At 43.8% G+C, this 23,608-nt stretch overlaps 4 protein-coding genes across 9 annotated transcripts in view; 2 read left to right on the forward strand and 2 right to left on the reverse strand.

The window, feature by feature from the left end:
• The window catches only part of obscnb (obscurin, cytoskeletal calmodulin and titin-interacting RhoGEF b), a 59,739-nt gene extending 55,239 nt beyond the window's left edge, over window positions 1-4,500 (forward strand). For all 4 annotated transcript variants that reach the window (XM_084707437.1, XM_084707440.1, XM_084707439.1 and 1 more), the window contains 6 exons: window positions 13-180; window positions 285-387; window positions 666-795; window positions 1,056-1,149; window positions 1,474-1,516; window positions 1,971-4,500. In XM_084707437.1, the coding sequence (XP_084563563.1) occupies window positions 13-180; window positions 285-387; window positions 666-795; window positions 1,056-1,149; window positions 1,474-1,516; window positions 1,971-3,102 (1,670 nt within the window). In that variant the 3' untranslated portion in view covers window positions 3,103-4,500. The remainder of the gene's footprint in view (window positions 1-12; window positions 181-284; window positions 388-665; window positions 796-1,055; window positions 1,150-1,473; window positions 1,517-1,970) is intronic.
• A 77-nt stretch (window positions 4,501-4,577) lies between these two features.
• guk1a (guanylate kinase 1a) lies at window positions 4,578-11,139 on the reverse strand. Of its 2 annotated transcripts, none has more exons than XM_084706609.1 (7): window positions 11,000-11,139; window positions 8,292-8,405; window positions 8,091-8,132; window positions 7,754-7,989; window positions 7,485-7,569; window positions 7,318-7,403; window positions 4,578-7,203 (listed from the first exon to the last, which is right to left on the reverse strand). In XM_084706609.1, exons 1-7 carry the CDS (start codon window positions 11,079-11,081, stop codon window positions 7,165-7,167), a joined length of 684 nt encoding a protein of 227 aa, XP_084562735.1. In that variant the 5' UTR covers window positions 11,082-11,139; the 3' UTR covers window positions 4,578-7,164. The 2 variants fall into 2 exon arrangements, with proteins under 2 accessions (XP_084562735.1, XP_084562737.1); XM_084706611.1 differs by having other exon boundaries at window positions 10,968-11,085.
• Window positions 11,140-11,154: 15 nt separating this feature from the next.
• Window positions 11,155-15,542, forward strand: c10h1orf35 (chromosome 10 C1orf35 homolog). The gene is made up of 8 exons (XM_084706608.1): window positions 11,155-11,833; window positions 12,448-12,598; window positions 12,681-12,726; window positions 12,839-12,921; window positions 13,116-13,188; window positions 13,335-13,414; window positions 13,518-13,643; window positions 14,883-15,542. Exons 1-8 carry the CDS (start codon window positions 11,737-11,739, stop codon window positions 15,136-15,138), a joined length of 912 nt encoding a protein of 303 aa, XP_084562734.1. The 5' UTR covers window positions 11,155-11,736; the 3' UTR covers window positions 15,139-15,542.
• A 983-nt stretch (window positions 15,543-16,525) lies between these two features.
• Window positions 16,526-19,660, reverse strand: arf1 (ADP-ribosylation factor 1). 2 transcript variants are annotated; one of them, XM_084706612.1, is made up of 6 exons: window positions 19,573-19,660; window positions 19,203-19,275; window positions 18,770-18,952; window positions 18,521-18,631; window positions 18,301-18,425; window positions 16,526-18,173 (listed from the first exon to the last, which is right to left on the reverse strand). In XM_084706612.1, the coding sequence occupies exons 3-6, from the start codon at window positions 18,912-18,914 to the stop codon at window positions 18,012-18,014; spliced, it is 543 nt and encodes a 180-aa protein (XP_084562738.1). In that variant the 5' UTR covers window positions 18,915-18,952; window positions 19,203-19,275; window positions 19,573-19,660; the 3' UTR covers window positions 16,526-18,011. The 2 variants fall into 2 exon arrangements, with proteins under 2 accessions (XP_084562738.1, XP_084562739.1); XM_084706613.1 differs by lacking the exon at window positions 19,203-19,275 and having other exon boundaries at window positions 19,573-19,653.
• Window positions 19,661-23,608: the final 3,948 nt, after the last annotated feature.

Genomic DNA, 23,608 nt, shown 5'->3' on the forward strand with positions numbered 1-23,608 from the left:
GTCTGAACCCAGATGGCCGTGCTGTGGAGGCTGATCCTCACCACATCATTATCGAGGACCCCGACGGCTCCTGCACCCTCATCCTGGACAACATGACGGCCGACGACTCGGGCCAGTACATGTGCTTCGCCACCAGCACCGCAGGCAATGCCAGCACGCTGGGGAAGATCACCGTCCAAGGTCAGGCTCGCTTAATCAAACACGCACAAAAGTCATTTGGAAGGATTCAATGCACTGTGCCGCCCGTTGACAGTGAGTTACGTTTGTGTGTGTGTGTGTCTCAGTGCCGCCACGCTTCAAGAACAAGCTGAGGAACTCCACCCTGGTTGCCGGAGAAGATGTCCAGTTCAGCTGCATCATCCAGAGCGCCCCCCTTCCCAAGATCAGGTACCCCAGAATCCCTCTGCCTCCACAGACACATCCCAGTAACAAACACAGACATATCCTGGCTGTCAACATTCACTCTTACCAAGAGTTTAAGGGTTTTTAACCTCAACGTGTAAGAAGGAATCCTACAGCCGTGATTAGAAACACCTTCTGGAAACTTGAGATGCAAAAGACTATTTCAAGCTAGATCTCTGGCGTGGGACACTGAGGTAACTCAGTTCGTGTCACACCTTTCTCCTGACTGTGTCACACATGTCCTGTGTGACCTGTTTGGCCAGGTGGTTCAAGGATGGCAGGCTGCTGACCGACCAGGAGAAGTACCAAACCTACAGTGAGTCCAGGAGTGGTGTTGTGGTGCTGGTCGTCAAGGGTCCCACTGAGAGGGACCTGGGACACTACGAGTGTGAGGTACTGCGCTCCAACTCGCTGTACACAGACAGCACACCCCTATGATAAACACTGAAGAGACCCAAGCGGAAAAAAAGCAGTCAATATTTGTTTCCAACATGGTTTTTCTGGGAATAACAAGCAAGCGAGGTTGCACAGTAGTGTATGTAGTGATACCTCACATGAAGAGCTGGGATGGGCTTCAGATGAGAATATCATATTTGGCATACAGCACACACCCCTTTTGTCCCCGTGTAATTAAAAGTGTTCCCTCTTCCCAGCTGTCCAACCGCCTGGGCAGTGCTCGATGTGCAGCGGACCTGGTCCTACCCACGGCTGTCGCTCGGACAGGGGAACAAGCCATCACCATCGAAGGTAGGAGCACATTGTTTGTTGCTCATGAGCTCCTCTGAACGTAAAGTACAAGTTGCCATTTGACCCAGCGATCCAGTGTTACAGATGCAGTCGCTTGGTACATCTTCCATTTGAGATGCTACAGGCGTGTGCAACACGCTATATATACTATTTCCTTGTCTTCCCTGAGGGTTTAGGTTGGTTGAGGGGCAGTTCTATGGGCGTATGTGAAGCCCTCTGTGACATGTTTGCGTGTAAAAAAGGGCTATACAAATACATTTGATTAGATTTATACACATATATAATGTTGACATCTAAAAACGCTTCTTTCTGCTGTCCTCGTAGTCACTGAGCAGGAAACTAAAGTACCAAAGAAAACCATCATCATGTAAGTGTGACTAGTTCTGGTTAATGCTGGAGAGGGGGGGTGATGCTGTGTGTGATTCCCCCTCCAGGGCCCATGCATGTAGGGCTGGGCAGTATTTAGACCCTGAGTGCGACGGGCCCGGATGAACCCGATGCCCTTCTTTCACAGCACAGTGGAGTATATAGCACTCCAAGAATGCTCTGTCAATTTGTTTAAAGCACGGAGGTTACAGTTTTGCATGTAGGCTACATGGCCAATATGTATCGAATGGTATGATGTGTGCTTGCAAACAAAGCCTTTCACTGTATAACATGGTTTGTGTGCTTTGGGAGAGAATACTCCACATTGCTGTGTGTGTGTGTGTGTGTGTGTGTGTGTGAACAACAGCTTGTTATCTATGGCTTGTAACATGTCACTCCGGAGTGTTAATAGTTGTCTCTGGATGTTTCTCTGATACCCTGTGGTTCTCTCACAGCGAGGAGACCATAACCACGGTGGTGAAGAACACTCGTCTGAAGAGACGCATGTCCCCCGGGCGGCCGTCAGCTGGGGCCCACCGCTCTGAGACCTCCACCCCGGAGCCCCCCGCAGCCAGCAGGCAGAGGAGGCAGCCCACCCCCAGAAAGACCACCATCCCCACCCTCTACGTCACCGAGCCGGAAGGAGCAGCGGCCGGGCTGCAGCCCAGGTGGGTGGAGGTGGAGGAAATCATCGAGTACAAGGTCAACAAGTCTCCCATGCTGTCCAGAAGGAGGGGCGTGTCTCCTGCGGGCTCCGAGCGATCGCCGACCCCCACCTCTTCCGCCCGGCTGAGGAGGTACACCCCGGATAACCCCAACAGGAACAACTCCAACAACAAGCCGACCCAGGCGGAGCTCCAGGGGGAGGTGGCCACCAGCCAGCCCCTGGTCTGGGAGGATGAGGAGGGGGCCGACGTCGCTGAGCTCGGCCCCGGACTCGGCGGAGGAGCCGCCTGGGAGCTCTCCTCTGTCCTGAGCCCCGATGATCAGGAGGACCAGGAGGACAGGGAGACCATCGTCGCCGAACCGGATGATGACGACGACGACGCTAACGACCCTCTGGGGAGCCTGGAGCCCAAGATCCTGACCCAGGGAGGGCGCGCGCTCACCCTGGAGGACCTGGAGGACTACGTCCCAGGGGAGGGGGAGACTTACGGCTCCGCCAGCGCTCGGAGCCCCCCTGCTGAGAAGCCCTGCGAGATCTCCGTGCTTCAGAGGGAGATTGGCGGCTCCTCCGTGGGCCAGCCCGTCCTCCTCAACGTGGGCCGTCCCATGGCGGCGCCCGGCCCCAGACCCGGCTTGTTCAGTCGCTTCAGGGAGCACCTCACCAGCAGCCTGTTCTCCCATCACCCCAGCGCAGGCCAGGCCCAGAGGGTGAGGGAGGTGCCGATCGTGGTGAGCCAAGCGGCTGCATTCAGCCACGCCAAGCTGGAGGTCAAGCCCTCCTACTGCTCCGAGGTGCAGAGAGTGGAAGTAGGCCAGCAGAGCTACAAAACCAAGTTGTCGGCGCAGACCTATGGGTACACATCTGTGGGCAAACCAGTCACTCTTCAAATAAGCAAGAAGAATCTGTGTGAAAACCAATAACCGTAAAATAGCCGGGGTAGAGCAGTCATTTGTATTTGGTACAATAGCCCTTTTAGTCTTAAATGGGAAAATTTCTTCTTAAATGTTCAAATACATATTCTAACGTTGCATTTACTGCAAATGGCAGACCATTCCATTTTGAAGCAACCCATCGGAAAGTGATAGATCCCCTGCTATGTTAGTCTCCTGTTAAACGCTGAGAACAGCCGTGGTGAGGAAGAAACTGTTAGACAAGATGAGCATTTGCAATGTTGTTTTGGTTCTTTCAAAAGCATTCTGTGCGAGCCTCAAAGCAATGTAGCTTTGCCACCAATGTGATGCAGAAGAAATTACAAATATGACTTGCCGAGTATGCAGTGATGTCACATGGGACTTTCTAACCATTTACAGGCACACCGCCCCTCTGTTAAGCAGTGCAGTTGCTTTTGAATGACATTGTCTTGTAATTCCTGTCAGAGATCAGACCGCAGCATGTCACCAGTCAGTGTAGAGGTTTAATTACATGACAGACCTCCACTTTAACACAAGGAATGTCACTTTTTGTACATGCATATTTTCTGCCTAAGGAAAAACTGGTAGACTAAATATCAAGCAACAACTGTTTGCACTGTACAGACGAGCACTGAGATTTGTAGTAAGATATCCTACAGTAAACTGCGTTTAAAAAAATGATCACATTATACAGCTAAGTTCTATGTTGATAAATGTCACTGGGCTGTATTGAGAGAGCTAATGTGATGGTTCAAATGAGTCAATAGTGTGACTAATTTTTTTTGACTTGGGCTGTCCGTAGGGAAGCATTTCTAGGTGTACGACTATTACTGAATTCTGCAAGTTCGTACTAAGTTGTGTTGCTAAGATATAACTTGGGGTGTGGAGTGATCTACGTCTATGATACAGGTGTGATGTAAATGTTTGTGTTTACTTCAGGTACCCAATATAGCATGTCATCCAGCACTGAATAGTGTTACAGAGTTAATTCCTTTTTCATTTAATGATTTGAATGCTGATGTTGATACAGCACTAATAAAATGGGACTCCCTGAAAACCTCAAAAACGTTAAGGGTTTTGTTTGAGAAGTGACTGCATGACATTTGCTTTTTAAAACTGATTGGGTGATAATCTCACTGATTAAATCCTGTAATCCTGTGTTGTGTATCTTGGTCTACTGAGCATTGCACAATGGTTAGTTCTGTCTCACTTAATTTACTAATTTTATTGTGTTTAAACTTGATTTCTTTCACAAAGATGTTTTAGTGTTTTTTTGAATGAAAAGCTTAACATGGTAAATTTTGTGTAAATTAAACATAAAAGCACAAATGCCTCCGCGATTAGCTGATGGAATTATGCTTGTATACGTGGGCTAGTGTTGAATGTGAATAAAAATTGAATTGCAAACCATGTGTCTGTAATGTATTATCCAATACACACTAGAATGAAAGTTATACATTAGTTCGAAAAAATGGGACGCTACACACTTGTTTAAATTTATTACATTTGTAAAATACACACATTGCTTTTCTATGACTTACATATCCAACAATGGCTTGTTTCTAAAAGCAGTGTACGTTTAAATATTGGAACCAAGCAAACATGCATCTCTAGACACCTTAGAACATATGCAATGTTTAGTTATGTTGTTAAAGTAAACATTTTGAGCAAGGAACGAGATACATTTACGAGGAAGAGCAAATACATCCGTTGACATGCATTTCTAAACATCTTAGAACATTTGCAATGTTTAGTCCTTTATGTTGTTAAAGCAATACAAATCAGGGCAATTACATCAGTTGACTGTTAATAATTTAGTTAATTTAAGGCTTTCAACAATTACTTTGTTAAACATACCAAGCGACATACACAGATAAAAAGCTGGGACAACAAATCCTGCTGTGTGTAAACTTCCAACTTGGACATGAAATCTTTTTGGAATTCAAATAGCCTGTTTCAAGTAAAGTGGATGATGTGTGCTTGTTTCCAATGGGATTTCTTTAACTTCCACAATCCTTCAATGAGATACAGGACCGACACACTGCTGATTTACAACAAGGGAGGCTTACGAGGCATCATTATAAATTGATGATCGGACTGTAAAAGAAATATGTAACAACACAACATGCAATATAAAAGATTTACAAATGTACAATATAAATCTGTCAAGAAAAAGAATAGGCATTTTGACGCCATTCACAAGTTCAGATATGGTCTAAAAAAATTGTGACCTTTATCATGATTATAAACCTTGCTGTCAGATGTTCACATTGTGAATCAAGATTGGGTAATATTGGTATTCTTTTTTTGTCACAAATTACCTAGAGTTCAATCATCAACGATAATTCCAAAACAAATACCTTCAAATTCTCTGTTGGTAACATGAAGATACCAAGTGTTGAGTGTTTTAATGGGTAGTTCAGAATGCAATATATATATATTATTATTTTTTGTGTTGCTGAATGCTGATGAACTGTAATGTTAAGTGCTAGTTGATGGTAGTAATTCAGCCATCTGATTAACATGGATCCCTAAGCAGTACACAGCAGCTAGTTCCTGAGATCAGTTGAGATTTATAATGAAAATCTGTGTCCAGAACTACATCGTTATTGGTTAGCTTGAGTGTGCTGTAATCCAAACCTGACTTTGTGGTTGTTAGCTGCCCTATATACACACACACACAACAGAAATGCATGAGACTCAAAAGTCCCTTTTCAAAAAGTAACCGGAGGTTAGCATCAAAATACTCAACAACTTTCTCCTTCTATATGTTCCTGGCTTTGACAATGGAACCAGTTGACAGTAGCTGATAAAGCATTATTCTGACTAAAACCTCTCCACAATAAGTTCTCCTTCATCAACCAAATAGTAATAAATAGAACAAGATGTGGTCAAACTTAAAAAAACAGCAGTGCCTTTATCAACCAACCACCTCTGATTACCTTTTCAACTCTTACTCAGGGTTCCCTTGTTAAACATCAAATTGACTTTTCAGTGACTTTCAATTACCCATTTTCTCAAATTCACAGACTCAACACAGGATGATTTCAGCATGAATTGGATTTAGTTGTCATCTCCCATTTAGAAAGTCTTGTATGTAGTGACTTTTATGTCTGTAGGTCTGATACCATTAAAGTGGCCACTGTCCAGATATTACATGATACTCATGTGACTGAAAGCAGTGGAACTTTTGTGCATCGTCAATAGTTTGATAATGACACAACCCGGATCTCAAAATGTGCTGCTGTATCGACACTGAACGTCATTTCGTACTGCTGGAGCATGTCATGTTAAAACCATCCAAGATACACAGGGGTTTCCTTAGTCTGAAGAACAAGCTTCGTCATATCTGTGTACGAAGATTTTTAAATGCTGCCTCGCCCATTGACTACAGTTTAATTGATTATTTGCGGAAATTATTTCCGGCAATGTGCGCATTACTGACATTTTCCAGCCAGGAATCCTTGAATGTGCACTTCTCTGGCACTGATACCGTGGAACGGTACCTTACTGTGCACGCAACACGCAAGTTATGAGGCAGGGTAGTGGAGATGATTAGATATATTGAGTTATGCAAGCGGTAGAGCTATAGCTTCCTACATTTAAGATAATCAGAGAATTTCTAGTTTATAGAACTGTAACCCCACCATGATTATATATTTATTTTTTTCAAGACCTGTGGGAGTGTTGCCTACCAGCTAGACTGGTTCCTCTTCATCGGAGATTAATAAAGATAATACAATAGGCTGCTATAAGGACTCCAAATCAAAAACAAGGCAGTCTTTCCTGTGCTGTCACTCCCTCCTTTATGGTGAACATAAGAAAATTAATGTGTAACATGCACCGTGGATCCTTCTGTGACAACAATCTTCTAACCTGACACCAGACAGACAAAAGAAGAGGAGGGCGAAGGTATTCTTGAGCAATCTAAAACACGGCATTGAACATCTGCGTTTGAGTGAGCAATGTTGTCCGGGGTTTACATGTCGGAATGTTCTGGACTGGAATGGGGAGTCTACCATGCAGTGAGAGTAGACTGAGGTGGGGGTGAGCTGTCAGGCTTCTCAAACCTTAAGAGGGCATGTTGTTCTTCTCGACTTGCTTGATTTCCTGGAGAGAAAGGATTTTTTCCAAATTTGACATTTCGCTGACGACTGTTCAACAAGCACAATGTATGATGTGGTCCAATTCCAGAGAGCTACATTAAGTCCTATGATAACTCACCTCCAGTAGGGCAACCTGAAGTTTGGCATAGGCTTCCTCCAGGTTATCGTTGACGATAACAACATCAAAAACACCAGGCTCCTTGCCTTAAAAGACAAAGCAGAGCTCATCAAGACAGCCAAATGGGATTTGTGAGAAAGCTTTCTCTAAGCTGCGGTCAGACTTACTCAGTTTCATGTCCACGTGGGCCGCTTCCAAGCGCTTCTGAAGGCTGTCCTCCGACTCCGTTTTTCTGTCCCTCAAACGATTTTCCTGAAAGAGACAGAAATCAAATATAAAATGATGGGGTGGCACTTTTTGGGACGAAACCCTGCTTACGCAGCCAAGAACAAAAGCACACACGAGTGCATGGCCACAGCTGCAGATAAAAGAGAGCGTCGAGGAGGCGCGTGTGCTTATCAAGCAGGCCTGCTTGGCAGACGTGCCAAAGGCTCACCAGGATGTTCATGGAGGGAGGTTGGATGGAGATGTAGATGGGGTTGAGGTCGGTCCTCTTGATGTTCTTCACGCCCTGCATGTCAATGTCCAGGATGCAGATGAGGTTCCTGGCCTGCACGGCCTGGACGGCAGCTTTGCTCGTTCCGTACATGTTCCCCGAAAACTCGGCGTTCTCGATGAACTCCCCCCGGTCGATGGCCGCCTGCATGGCTTCCCTCGTGACGTAATGGTAATCTGAAGCGACCGCAAAACCACCGTGAGAGAGCGGAAGACCAGACTTGTTTGGTAACAAGGGAAGTGACACGAGAGGACCGGGCTTGAGCCAGGCAGCGTACCTTTGCCGTTCTCTTCCCCAGGACGAGGGTTCCTCGTTGTATCTGAGAGATGAGAACAACATTTTGGGGGGGGTTGAGGCCTCTTTTTCTCTTTTGACATCCTCCAAGACACAGTGCAGAGAGCCGGGCAAGCCGGAGATCTGTCTTACTCATCGTCTCATGTGGACGATGAGCGGTACAGTGGGACCGGGGGGGACTTACGCGACACGCTGAAACCGAAGATGCCCTCGTGCTCCTTCATGAGCCTCTTGAGGAGGGTGCTCTTGCCTGCCCCAGATGGGCCGCTCAGCACCACAGGCCTGGGTCCAGCCATAGCTGTGGGGACAGAGGACAAGAAAGTGGTGAGGACAGGTTACACTGCCCTGCTCCACACTGGGCTTGGTCAGGGCGTGGTCACTTGACACCCCGTGCTAACCTGGAACTAGGAATCTGATGAGAGATTACTTAACAACTTGTAACGAAATACAGTGGCACCACTGTACACAAACAACCTTGAATTACAGGATTTTCTTGATTATCTTGTTCTTGGTATTTTCCTTTCCAGAAACCCAAGTAAGCAATCAAAACATGCTTAGACAAGACCGGTAGACACAAGAGAGGTAATCAGGTCCTGTTTCTAGGGAGCCTCTAATCAGGAAATATGCCTACGTGTCCTAATTGGAGAACCTTCCTATTTTTGAGGTTGAGTAATTATGAAGCAAATAAGCAAGGTTCGGAAAAACAGACTCACCAACATCACATTTGTGGAGAAAAGGATAGGCTATATTTGACCAATTTTGACTAATTTTCAGATAAGCACACACAACCACTTAACAACAAAGCTTAGAATCCATATATATGCCAATAGGTTAAAGAAAGCAATAAACAACAAACTTAAAAGAACATATGTTAAAACAAGCTGTTGCAATAACATAACTAGCATAGGCATAGTCCACTTAGTGGATTCGAAAACATAGAGAATTATGAAAGCGAAACTGGAGAACAGTCTTAGCATTAGGCTAAGTTAGCATTGTACTATGCCAAAGGAAAAAAAAAAAGGGTTCTGACCTCCAAATCTACTTGACTGACAATACAACAATGACCTCAATCTTTCACCAAGTTTCTCAAACATCTAACCCTCTGAAGTCTTCATTCTAACAGGTTTCTTCCATTCTCTCCTTACCCATCTCTTCTCTCCGTGCTGACGTGTGTGTGTGTGTGTGTGTGTGTGTGTGTGTGTGTGTGTGTGTGTGTGTGAGAGCAGGATAAACACTGAGCAGGAAGTGGGAGGGCAAGAACGGCCAGAGGAAGAGATTCTGTGCAGAAGGGTGTGCCTGTGTTTGTGTGTCTGTGCATATAAATTGTACAGCTCCAACAGGAAGGGCCTGACCAACTGTTCTACTGTCCTGCTTGGACAACTATACTATCATGTCTAGATTAACAAAAGATGAAACGTGATTCAGCTTACCTGTCACAACTAAGAAACCATCAGCACAAAGATAACTACCTGCCCCCAATACTGTCAAGAACATCTATTACCATTGTCCAGACTAGTGTAGCAGGTTTTACCCAACAGACCGTAGGAAACAAGAAAAGAAGAAGCCTATTGAAAATAAGCCAGGTATGGAGATAAAAAAATCTCCTAAAATAAGACACACTGCAAGGATACCATGCCATGCTTTGCCCCCAGTGATCCCTCAGCAACAAGCCTCTTCAATGACAAGCTGAACCTACGAGTCAGTTTGCAGAAGAAAACAACAGTAAAAAAGACATCACATTTCCAGCACGTTCCCAATCGCTACTTTCTTTTGTTGAACCGATACCTGAACGCACTGCTTTAGCCCTGCCCCGTCTCCCTACCAAACGGATCCTGCAAGGCGGGTATCGCAGCTGCAAGTGACAGAGGCATTCTCTCGCCTCTTGAATGTTTTAAACACTGCGTCAGAAACAGAGCCTCCACTCTGACGCCAGGTCACTGAGAGACTTTATTAAAATGACACTCAAGGTCCAAGAGTCAGGCTCAAATGACTTGGCAAATCCCTAAACCAAATCCTGTCATTCCCATTATTTTGTTCATACATGAATGAACATTCCTTCTCGTGCAGGTCGAGTCAGTAAGTGAATGAGTTGCAACACAACATGACATACTTCAACATTTGAAGAACACTAAAGCCCATAGTCTCACTGATCTGCAAAGCTTCATTAGTCTTTGAAAGAGGACTGTGTTAGGAAATTAAGGGCATGTGAGCTTGAAATTACTTGAGAGATCAGTTTCCTGGTCCAAAGATCAGCATTTTGCATTAGGGCTAGTTTTTTTCTCCTTAGCATGTGACCAAACTTTAAACATGTGTCCTCTGTTAAGTTTATTATATTATTGGTGACTGCAGTCCACTGTGGGGTGCAATTATAAACAAAGGTGGTATGTTTCTCGTGAGTGTGTGTGGATGGTTAATAATGGTTGGTGGTCTTTCTAATAAGAAATGTTGGACATCAGTTGGAAGTCAGCATTACAAGTCTGCATTACAAACTGGACAAATAACACCTTTGCGCTTATAATGTTGTCTAAATTACTACTGATAATAGCTGACCACAAATGGCCCAACTCAGTTTGTCAGCTATATCCAACTAGCCGCATACCATTATCAACTGTGTGGATTAAGTGTGTGGTGATTTAAATGTCAGCTATGAAACACATTATTCCCCTTGTTATGAATGTAGCAAATATTCCATGATGACAAATCATGAAGAAACAATATCCATCTGAAGATTCTGCTTAAAACGGCTTGACCAGCATCACTGAACAGATTAACGCGGAGGTTCTACATCATCAGACTATCTGGCTTGGAGAATGAATACATGATTAAACAAATTATTGGCACAACTACTGATACATCATACCTGAGAAGAGCCTGGAAAAATATCTCACGTACATCTGCAATGCCTGTTGTCCCAGAAATATGTATCGTCTCCAAAGTGTCTTTCTCCACGGTCTACTTTTCGTGTGAGAGACATTACAGTAATTGTGAGGGTGCTGACGTCATCATCACGAGCCGTCGTAAACGTCTAGACTACTGCGCGGAAGTAGTTAAACAATCCTTGCTGCGCACGAGTCAAACAGGAATACCAGCAAAATCCTACATCTTCATAGACAATGAACCAAAAAATCCAATAATAAATGAACCACCATTATGCATGCATTTTGGGCGTTAAAATGCTTATTGCCATTATTCCAATAATGTAGTGTAGAAGACCATGGATGCAGCCTGAAAAAGCTTGCGCGCGATAACCCCTGCATAACCAGCTGACAAACGTTAATCGTTAGCTAGATACTGGTTAGCGAACAAGCTAGGCTACCATAATGCAATGAGTCCGTTGGGAGTTTATAGTTTTGGTTTCCTTTAGTTCAAGCGTTAGAGGTGTCCTTGTTTAGTTAACTAACTAGCTGATTTATAAACAAGCCATATTTAAGCCAGCTAGGCACACCTTCGTCATCATCTTATCCCAGGGCCAGCGCTATCCTTTCGTTTATTCGAGGGGGTCAGGATACTTCCCGGCTGAAAACTTAACAAGGCCTCTCCTACTACAGTGGCACTAGCGTGCACGTGTGGAGTAGTTTAACTCCCCACACTACTACCAGTGGCGCGTCTGTCAAACAAACATTGCAGTAATGTTTGGGTCCTCGAGATCTGGAGGTGTAAGGGGAGGTCAAGATCAGTTCAACTGGGACGATGTAAAAGGCGATAAACACAGGGAAAACTACCTTGGTGAGTAGATCGGCTAGCTAGCAGTGCGTGCTGGCAACGTTGATTATGTAAAGTTACGAGCCAGATAATGCTGCACATGTGGCACAATGTCTTACCTTTTCCAGATGTATATCCCCTCATTGCATTGGTTTTTGGTATCTCAAAAATACGGAAGTCTTAAGTGTCCTTGCTTTGTAGTTGCTAACTTGGTCACCACGCCTGCTAGCTACCGTCTGATATCGTAATTTAGCAGAAGATTAATGCAAGCTACCATATTGAAGTGGGTGACGCTGAGTACGGCGAACGCCAAAAGTACGTAGCGTATCTAGGTGGGCGCCCGCGTTTTTTGGGGGGTAAGATAATAAATGCAAGTTCATTACTCTGCCCTGATAACACACAGCAAGTTTATCTGTATAGTACCAAATGCATTAAATACAGTCAGCCAGCTAGTATCTGTATTTAACAGTGAGATATATTACGCATAAAAGCAGGACAGAATATTTTTTTGTCGTCAATCTATCTTCAGCCAAGATACTGTCATTTGACCATTTGGCGTTCTCGTTCCTAAAATTCATTATAATTATATCATAGGACTCAATACTGAACGCACATTTTCATCATAATTGTGTCCCCAGGGAACTCTCTAATGGCACCTGTCGGTCGATGGCAAAAGGGCAAAGACCTAACCTGGTATGCCAAGGACAAGAAAGGTGGTGCACCTTTGTCCAGAGAAGAGGAGCTTGCTGCTGTAAAAGTAGCAGAGCAGGAGGCTCTTATGGTAGCTCTGTAAGTGTTATATTAAGTAGAAACCATAGAACCATGCAAAGAAAACTGGACCTTCTTAACTTGTTTTTCCCTTTCTTTACAGAGGACACAAAAATATTAGGAGACAACCAACTGGGCTGACCAAAGAGGTCATTTATCCTCTCATAATTCTGAAATGTTGTTTTTCTTAGACATGTGAAAGATTGGCTTTCATCAGGTCATTGTTGACAACCATATATATGATATGAATATGCTTATCAGGATTTGGCAGACGTATGTCGGAGGGAAGATGTAGATGGTGAGGAGAGAGATGTGGACCGTGTTTCAGGTCTTGGAAGCTCCAGGTAAAAGCACCCAAATTTTGGGGGGATGCATTTATCATAAGCCTCTAAATTAAAGTCGCTTACACCAGTTTTGTATATTTTATTGACTACAGTATTTGTTTCTGGATCCTCTTGAATGTAAAGTAAAGACAATGCGTGGCCTCTTACTGTATTTTGATTGTAGGGTTTTCAATGATTTGTGTCTTCATCTCCAGTGTAGGATCACGGAAACTGATGATGTCCCAACAGGAGAAGGAGGCTGCCAAGATCGGCTTGTCCGTCTTCACTGTAAGATACTTTTGTTTTGTCAGGCAATGGTTCTGTCAGTTTAAATGACAAGTTTCTGAGTTGAGCTCTAAACACACAAGAAACCCCCCATATTATTTTTGTTTGCTAGATGTTGATTTTGTTTATGGTGTGCTTTTTTCCCACAGCACCATAAATCTGAAGTACATCCGGAAAGTTCCATCAAAAAGGCATCTGAGAATACTGAAAAACAGGATGTAGATATAAGGTGAGAAATACTTAAACTGAGTCTACAGAAAAATAATTTACAGTTGTCGGTTTTGGATGGTTAGTGTTCAGTAGCTCTCTAATCTGTCACCTTCATTCCATAGCCATGAGAAGAAAAAGAAGAAAAAGGAGAAAAAGAGCAAAAAAGAGAAAAGGAAGAAGGAAAAGAAGAAGAAAAGACAGAGACAAGACTCTTTGTCATCCTCAGAATCCGACTTTGACAGTAAAAGGTTAGCCCAATATTTCTACTATCTTGTCTGACCACTAGAGGGTTCCAAAGCTCTGTTTTATGAACTTAGTCCATCCATTTCACCAAAGTTTTGTTGTTCAATCTGAAAGCATTGGCCCTAGTGAAATATACTCAATCCACTGTGATGTGTCACCACACCTCATATTATTATAATTGCCTATAGAGATATTTAGCAATACAAAAATTATAATCGGCTATCAGTAAGTAATTGAACCTCTCTACAGGGTTCGTACAAGGTGCTGAAAGTGCTTGAAGTACTTGAATTTGAGTTTTTGAAATTTAAGTCCTGAAAAAGCCTTGGAAAGGCTCGTCATATTAATGACGAGGTACTTGAAAAGTGCTTGAATTATTTAAAAACATATATGAATTTACAAAGTAATTTTGAAGTGTTCATAAAAATAAACATAAATACAGTATTTTTGCTCAAAATCAACGCCTCAGCCCATCCCCCTCCTGGTGATTTAATTAAAGCACCATCCTTTTTTTTCTGGCATTCTTTGGTAACGTTATAGCATATGAGCATGCTCTCAATTAATTTGTTTTTCAAGCACAATAAGAGCCAAAGTAGAAATCTATTTGGTTCTGAAGAAGCATTGTCTGAAGCGGCATTTTTTGCACACACAAAGCCGCTTCTTCTCAGACAGTGTGCGCCAGGACCGTATTGATTTGGCCTACTTAAGGATGAAACAGAAAATGGTCAAAATGTCAATTTTCGGCAATATCCTCTTAAGCACAGTCTAAAATTAGTTTCAAAGTTTTTAAATGAAGGTGAAGAGCTAGAAGAAAACCGGATTTGTGTCTGATCCGCAGCATGCGCGTCAGGTCTTAAAGAGACAGCCATCTAATAAACCCACTGCTGTTCTTCTCATTCAGGTTAATGAAGGATCAAAAGAAAAAGAGAAAATCACTTGCTGCTCTTGATTGAATAACATTTGTATCATTTAATAAGGATTAATTTAAAGTAAATAACATATATGTTTGATAAATGAGATCTCTGCTTGTAGTTATTGAAAACCCCCAAAATAGTGCTTAAAAATCCTTGAAAGTCCTGGAATTTCATTGTGCAGTATCTGTACGAACCCTGTCTCTGAGAAAACATGATATCAAAGAAATGATATCTGTGTATCATCCCCACCAGGATCACACACTGCCTCACTCAACCCCACCTTTTCTCTCCCAATCATTGCCTGACTGTGTGTGTGTGTGTGTGTGTGCTTAGACACAGAAAGGACCACCATCATCATAATCCATCATGCCGCAGTCAGAGTGGAGCCAGACCCAATGACAGCCATTCAAGGGGGGGGGCAAAGGCCGAGCACTACCTCCCTTCCCCCCAACGACGCCATCAGCGGCATGACACAGACTCCTCCGACGGGGGGTCCCCTGTCCCCCGTAACCGTGCCAGCCACAAGACGGCCCCTGCTGCTCCCACACAAAGCCACAGGCGGCGCCACGACACAGATTCTGACAACTAATGTCCACCCTCACCCCCCCCCCCCCCCATCAGGCACACGCGGAGGGAGCGCTCCACACCACAGCACAGCAGCATGGTCTGCATGCCCAGCCTGGACCCACTGCACTGGGCCTGGACACCAGTCAGTTTGCTCTCTCAGACGCCTTTCTTTTGAACATTCCTGTGACAGATTCATATTTGGAACTAACAGGCCGTTGTTCATTTGAGTCTCTTTATTACTGTGTAGTTTTTATGTCATGTTTTGTCATATGTAGGCGGTAAAACCCAATGCATCATTTATTTGTGTGTTTTAATGGATTTCTGTATTGCTCAGTTCTCTGAATCCAATCTCGGATGTTGCTCACACCACATGACGAAGGAGGAAGATAATGTACGGTTTCTCAATAAAAAATGCATTAAAAAGTCCACTTGTGAATTATTGCTTCAAACACTTTCAACCACTTCCTGACCAGTCTACTGTCCGGTTTGTCCTGATGAACGTGTCTATTAAATATCCCCTGAGATGCTCCTCAATTCTTTTGTCTAACACCTCTCTTCCATCCTACTGTGCATCTCACTGCTCAGCAGCTCTGCTCCTTTTCTTTCCTCTGTCAACCTAGCACTCCTTTGTCCTTCTCTGTTCTAGGTTCAGCTCCCTGGCTGTTGAGATACCATTGGAATGCACTCTACTAGTCATAATGGACTGTAGTGTTTGCATTTGCCCTGAATTGGTCTGAAAGGGTGCATTCTGCTGGCTGGCACCTGGGGGTGCACTAAAAAGAGCAAGGCATTCACAAAGGAGAGTGCAAAAAACCAGGCGGGTTCTTTATATGGCCGAGTACCGTTAGGGCTGCCACACACAAACCAAGCTGATGGACCAGCAGGAGAGATGGCTAGACAAAGCCACCCTGTAAGGGACCCAAGACTCACGCCCCCTCCCATTCCATGACCACCATACTCTCCTGCCATGTTTTATAGGCTTGGCTGCGTTAACCATAGCAGCCTAATCAACCTGAAAGAACGTTGTCCTAGATTGCTCCTAAATTGCACCCCCCAACTCCATGGCGCCTGGGCAGGCTCAACCCACAGTGCTGGCCCCGCTAGCCATTTGTCACTAATCAAAAACCAAGTTTGGGTGGTTACCATCACCTTCCCAGGTCAAGCCGTGAGAGCATTTGGGTGTTACTGGAGAATTTCAGTCCATGTGCGGATGACCAGTTGTGCACTAGGGTGTTATCTGATGTGGAAGTAAGGTCATGTTTATCATACTGAGATACATGCAAGACCTTGTCACTTGATTTGAGTGGTGAGGGCAGAATCCTTCTCAAACTTGGTGCCATGTATACCAGGAAAAGGTCCACTCACCATTGAAGGGGAACAGACACGACATCTAACAATTACAAGGCCAATATTTTCTCCAATCTCCTTTATTACAGTGCTTTTCTCACAAAATGAAAGATGACATAACGTTACTTAAAAAATACATTTAGACAAAGTTTGATAATAGATTAATATACATGTTTTTTTTGTTGTTTTTTTTTTTACAAAGATTCAGGCATTTAGTTATGAAACATGGGTTTAATGCACCACTTTGCTTTATAGACGATTTCAGAGCATTTAACACCCAGACCTTTAGTTAAAAATAAAGGTAAGGAACAGCATCTTTGACAAGAGGACTGAAGCACCCCAAAAGAATTAAGCAAAGGACATTATTAAAAATAAAGAAAAACTAGCACTATGTTAAACATGTAGCTCATCATACAGATTTTGTATTGCCATCAAAATGCCTGGCTCCAAAAGATAAATATATATTTTACCATTCTCGTTAAAAAGGCATGGCACAATGTCTTGATGGAGGCTATTCTGAGCACTCGGAGGACATCAGTGAGTGACTGCTTTCAGTCCCTCATCAGTACAGCCCAACCCTTGGGCACGAGCTGACAGTAGGGTGACAGGATGCTTGTGCAGGCTTAAAATGTAAACAATCAATTAGCCAGTCCCGTTAGACAATCAATTGCATGTCTGACAAGCCCAACAAACCACATCATGCGTTTTTGCTAATTCAGGCTGATGAACACGATTAACCTGAGATGCTGTCAGACTAAACAGACAGGATCTCTGCCAATCAAAAAAGCATGTGAATGAGATATTTAAAAAGAACACGGATTATGGCATCCACTTATCAATTGAAGTTATAACATCTGACAGACCACAAAGGCTGGTAAATGCTGACAAGACTCCTCTTTGAAGCAGGCCGACTGACTTTGAAGCCGACTTTTGTTTTAGGGTTCATCTTGTTACTTTCACAGTTCAAACAGTACAACTTGGTAACGCCAGTGTTTGCTCAATTGTACGCTGGAACAGAGTACGGTTGCAATTTAAGGTATCCAAAAGTAGTTGCAAGTAGTGCATCTGTGTATCGTTCAGAATAGTTAGCCCGCAATGACTCATCGCTCCTCAGTACAGTACAAACAACCAGCGACCACCATACAGATCGATGTAAATACTCCTCCGGCTGGGACCGGGGTAGATCACATGACAGCTGGTTACATCATTATGTTTTTAGCCTCCCTTTTCCACTTATGTGCGCCTATGGGCCAGGAAGGGAAACAACCATGGCAGGGTTTTTGTGTGTGTAAGTGTGCAATAAGCTGCCTCATAACCAGAACATGACTATTTACATTAAATAAGAAACCTGACAGCTTTCCAAGATGGGATAATCCCTCCTGGGCCGTTGTATGTGTTGTAACTAGAGATGTAATGAGGGCAGCTTCGAGTACTTTTTGTTTTGTTTCATTTTTTTGTTTGTTGACAGAGTAGCTCAATTTGCAACATCAGAAGGGGTACAGAGCAGGGTAGTGAAGGTACAGGATGGAAGTTTAGAGCAGAAGTTAGTTATTTCTGGTTCTTCAACTGATTAGACAACCAATCCAGTCCTTCATACAGCCCATCCCCACTTGTGGCACAGGTGGCCTGGATGTACCAGTTTCTATGGCGGAGGGAATGAAGTCCAAGCTTGTCTGTGATCTCAGCTGCGTCCATTGCATTCGGGAGGTCCTAGAAATATATGAAATGTTTATCAAAAGATGAGTAAGATGAGTGTGCGTGTCACCAGCCAATGTACACAAACACGTGCTTTGTTTTTGAATGGCACATGCAGACGAATGGATAGCTTATCATTTACCTGTTTGTTTGCAAAGACTAATAGCACAGCCTCTCTCAACTCGTCTTCTGCCAACATCCTCATCAGCTCTTCCCTGGCTTCGTTCACTCGCTCTCTGTCATTGCTGTCCACTACGAAGATGAGACCTGTGACCGTGAGACAGGCAGAAACGGTGAGGAATAGTTTGAGTGAAGACGTTTCTTAGAGTATCACACACGCTTGTTCATTTCACAAAACCTACCCTGTGTGTTCTGAAAGTAGTGACGCCACAACGGTCGAATTTTGTCTTGACCGCCGACATCCCACACAGTAAAACTTATACTCTTGTACTCCACTGTTTCCACGTTAAAACCTACGACACAGACCCGTTTCACAAAATGTCAGACTTACAAAGGGAAAGCAGAAGTTGACTCAAGTATGAGTAAGGCTCATGTTGAACAATACACAACTAAAATTTTGAATGCATTGTCAACTTGAGTAAAATGCTCACCTATGGTTGGGATGGTAGTCACAATTTCTCCAAGTTTGAGCTTGTAAAGAATTGTTGTTTTCCCTGCGGCGTCGAGACCCACCATAAGAATTCTCATCTCTTTCTTACCGAACATTTTAAACAGGCCTGCAAACATATTCCCCATGATGCCGGTGATGGGAATCAACTATGGTCAAGAGAAACCTGCGGCACACACAAACAGAATGCATGGGTAAAGTATTAACGTCGTCAGTCAGCTAGTTATAACCATGATGCACTGAAAAAGTCGGAGGTGACCGCAAACTTCCCCATGCATGGCAATACAGTTTTGATTAAATTTTGCTGAACTGTTTCAATTGCAATTACATAAAATACCAACTACACGTAAAGGGCTGGTTAACAACCTAGTATACAGGCCTGTCCATTCGTTGATTTGAAATGCTGCCAAAGTTACCTGATCAGTCAAATAGATGGCGAGCCAGATAGATACCCGTGAGTTAATGTGACGCCGGCAACCTTATCGTTCACTGGAGGATGCAGAAGATATATGGTATAACATGGAAGCTAATAATGAAACTTGGCTATTGGTTCCAGCACCGGGATGGAACCGGTGTAGCTAGCAAAACAGCTAACTTCCTAGTAGCTAGTAAAGTTAGCTAGGCTAGCTAGCATTCCCATATCTCAAGTTTCTTCAGAGTCTTGCCAAGACAGCACGCTTGCATACTTTACATTTCAGACAGATACATGCATAACTCGTTAAATATAAGCGACTACTCAACGCCAGTGTACAAAATGCATAGTGTAGAAATAGTTTTTTTTCTTACAGTTGTTAGTTGGCTGTCAAGACTTTCCTCATCAAGGCGTTTCCTTCCTCAAGATGGCGATTGTTTTTTGGCCACGTCAGACAACAGGTTCCAATGAAACTTCAGTGTTCGAACCAGGGCGTCTCTATGGACGGGAGTGGAATTACATGCAATGCAGTCCATGTTTCATTCATTCTTAAGGGATGACTGAATTTGAATACAATGTGCGGCTTCTTGAAAATACTTCTCTAAAATACAAACCCCTTTTACATCCTGTAAAACGGTTGGACAAACAGGTTAGTCATTCAACGTGCTTAGAGAAAGAGAACGGACCATTCTTTGCCTCAGTTATAGGCCTACCTACTCCAACATGGGGGTTGGATTACATTAAGTTACCTGATCCGGTATCAAAACAAACATCTGTTATGTTGTTTGAAAAACATGACAATCAAACACACACGTCCATACTATGTCTTCTAAATATGTATTTGGACACTGCATCTCCTGATAGACAACTTTTTTCTGAAGCCAGCATGCTGTGTCTTGCTTTCCAGCTGAGTAATGAGTTGCATATGCCCCTTGATATGTCCGCTGTTGCATACAATGACACATATTCATATGCACAGGCAGGCAGTTGAAGGGTGACAACCAAAGACTTGGCTTTTCATTATATCTTCTCACGATCTCAGAATAGCTGTTGCCACTATGGGGGTGGAAGGCAGAGACCTGTCCTGCCCAGCAATTCCCCTCTCTCCTAATGCAAGACCTCTCCTTCATTACTCCACAACAAAGTCCTCTTTGTACCAGGGAAACAGGTGTCCACTGACAAAGATGACTAATATTCAGTTGGATAGCCTACTATTTGAATTATATGAGGACCCATAGAGTCATGCAATGGTGGTGTAGCCTATGCTTTTATATTATAGATACTATATACATACCCTAGTCCTTCTTTTGGTGGTGGTGGTGGTGGTGTGTGTGTGTGTGTGTGTGTGGGGGGGGGGACCACACAGAGAAGAATAATTTGTGGTTTTACCGTGCCAAATGAAGCTTAGCGCAAGTTCAGTCAGGCCAGACCGACCTCTGCGCGCTCCGACCATACATATTACGTCCCACTGCACAATGCCACCGCTACGCACGCTCTCTCCTTTGCCTTTACCTCAATGCCTGGTCTATCATCGGGATTCTATCAGTTAGCACAGTGACCTCCCTTCTCCTTTAGCTTGTCATACCACTGCCGTGCCTTTAAATACGTTTCTCTCCCTATAGTTTCTCCATGATACCACTGTGAGAGACCCGGCCTCCACCTCCCCGTCGCCACTCGGCCGCTCTGTCTCTTCTGGCTGGGTCGTCGGCTGCTGCCACCAGTGCCGTAGACTACATGGGGGATTTCTCTTAAGCCCATTGATCATTGATTTTCCCATGGGGTCTAAGCGCCAAACACTTGTTGTTAAATCCAGCATCTTTTGTAAAAAAAAAAATCACTACTGACGCCAGGTCTGTCCTGCTTTCAGCATATTTTTTACAGCAACCGTTGTCCTTGTTTGTAAAAGAGTGCTGTGTTTTCTCAGCAAGATGTTTTATTTGATTAAAAATTGATGGGGTTTCACCATAGCAAGTCCAAATTAAATAACTTTTTCCTCATGCTTTTTATTCCTATGTCGTAGTTGTTTTTCTGAGTAACATTACGTTTTATTTAGAGATGTTGTCCCCTTTTACTAAGCATTCAATTTGTTCAACAGAACCACATTATATCTGGTAAAAGTTTTAGTTTTAAGATATTCACTGACCACCCTCTTTATGCCATTACATACTCTAATCTACAAAGTTTCAGCAATAGTTTATCTCTCCAAATAATCAAGTCAGGCAAAAACAAACATGATGATTTCAAATGTTCACACAGGCAGGGTGAATTCGGGTAATTTGGGTCATTGGGTAATGTGGGACACCTAAACTACAGAAAGTTTTCTTCCCTGCTATGACAATGTTTAGTCCACATAATTTTGAGTCAAGGTTTAGCATGGATGTTATGTGACTGAAATCACAAAACGTGATTGGTGTGGTGTCACAGAAAGGGTCAGGGCACTAGTAAATCAGGAAGCTCCAATGAGAAAATGCTTGTAAAAAATGTCCCAGATTACCTGAATTCATTCCATACAATGAGGGCTACCATCTCCTTGTACAGAATGTTTGGGCCACACACTGTTAGGTCGGACAATCCCTTTTCCTGCCGACTTCAGAAGTGACAGAAATCCACTGCCCTCTACAGGACAAAGGCAGACCAGACAGATTCTGAAGTACTGGTGTCCGATGCCAATAACATCAAGTGGATATTCAGTGGATGGATGACTTTATAAGCATGTTTCAGTACAACCAACTGAAATTGTCTCCATGTAAAAGATGGACAGTCATTTATGCTGCTGTGTGATCTGCACACCTTGGTTAGACAGACTGCTGAGAACAGAAACCAAAACAATGGATGCTCTGTGACTCCTAGCCACTAGAGTTTGGATGATGTCTTACATCCCCAGCCCATTCCGGAGGGCCATGTTAATAAATGCAGTTAACAAGACCAAATAAAGCAAATCTAGCACCAAAGCACTGTTTGACTTGGAGAGAACCTGCTTCCAAGTTAAACTCGAGGGACTCATACCCCACACAGATCCTACCGTGGCACAGGGAGGAGAAGCACAGGTGCAGGTGATGAAGTCTGACAAGTTGGGTTTGGGGAAACACCTGCCCGGCATCTTGTGAAATCAACAGTTGATTCTGGTTTTATTTGATCTATTATCGACAGTAATTCAGTTGTGACAGACAAGTGAGCAATCCGTTTAGCAACCATAGTAAAATAACAGGTTGTGAACTGATTTTTTTGCATGAAACCATACAGACCTTTGGTTTGCCTGTGTCACCCTTACAAATCTTGGGTTTAGAGACAATTGGTTATTTTCCCTGTTGTCAGATGTTGTCATGTACTATTATGTACAGTCTATGTTGCCATATCACAAACTCACTCATCGTCAAAAAACAAAAGGACGTGTATCAAACCTTAGTGATAGTATTACAAATAGCGACACATGATAACCAGGTACAAATCCATTTACACACATTCACTGAAAGTGGATGAAATGCTTTCAAATAAACAGCAGCTGTTACATTATTAGTAGATGCGTTAGCGTCATACCATGTTGTAAGCGTTGCAGTGGAGATCCTTGTGGGTAAGGCTTAATCCACTGTCCCATCTTCCAGGGTAGTCTGCTCTCGGACATCTCCTTCTCAGCTTCATATCTGAGTGACAGCTGTGATGTGTGGAAAGATGGGACAGTAGGTGGGTATTTATTACACCCTATCCCCACCCCACCTTCTTCCCTCATCACAAACAAACCCACACAAACACAAACAAATACAAAAGCTTGCACACGCGTACGTGAACATTGGCATATACTCTTGAACTCACAGACACACACTCACAATCATTAATCAACTGCAGCTCTTTCTCACTTCAGACTCAGATAGATGTTAGCCCCGCCTGAAATATAAGATGCATGTAGAAAATACAATCTTTGGAAATCTTGAGGCAACGGCCGAGGTTTAGGTCATCACCCCTTGGGGTGTTATTCATGTGGCTGAGTCAGTCATGGCCAAATAAAAGCACATTTATGGGCACCAAGCAGGGAATTGGGCTTGTCGGCACAGGCTGAATGGAGGAAGGCCGCCAACAGATTTAGCGAGCCTCACTGTAGGAAGTGGGTCTGGAGCTCAGTAGGGGGCAGCCGTACTCCCCTCTGAGTTGAGGCCTAGCGAGGATAAAACCACTCAGTCAGGGGCTTGAGAACACTGGGTAGTGAGTGTGTATGTGAGTGTGTTGGTGTGTACGTGTGTGTCCTGCTGCATGAGCGTCCGTCAACAGGGGGATGCCATCGATGCGAGTGTACGCCTCTCCCTCCTGAGGCTGGGCACACAGGAGTCGTGGGGAGTGGGAGGGACCACATCATCAAAATCGGAATCATGACGACAATGGAAACACATTGTGGAGCAGGCTTTAGTGTACCAATAG

The sequence above is a fragment of the Hypomesus nipponensis genome, chromosome 10, assembly GCF_054491055.1.
Source record: "Hypomesus nipponensis isolate SF chromosome 10, ASM5449105v1, whole genome shotgun sequence".
NCBI lineage: Eukaryota > Metazoa > Chordata > Actinopteri > Osmeriformes > Osmeridae > Hypomesus > Hypomesus nipponensis.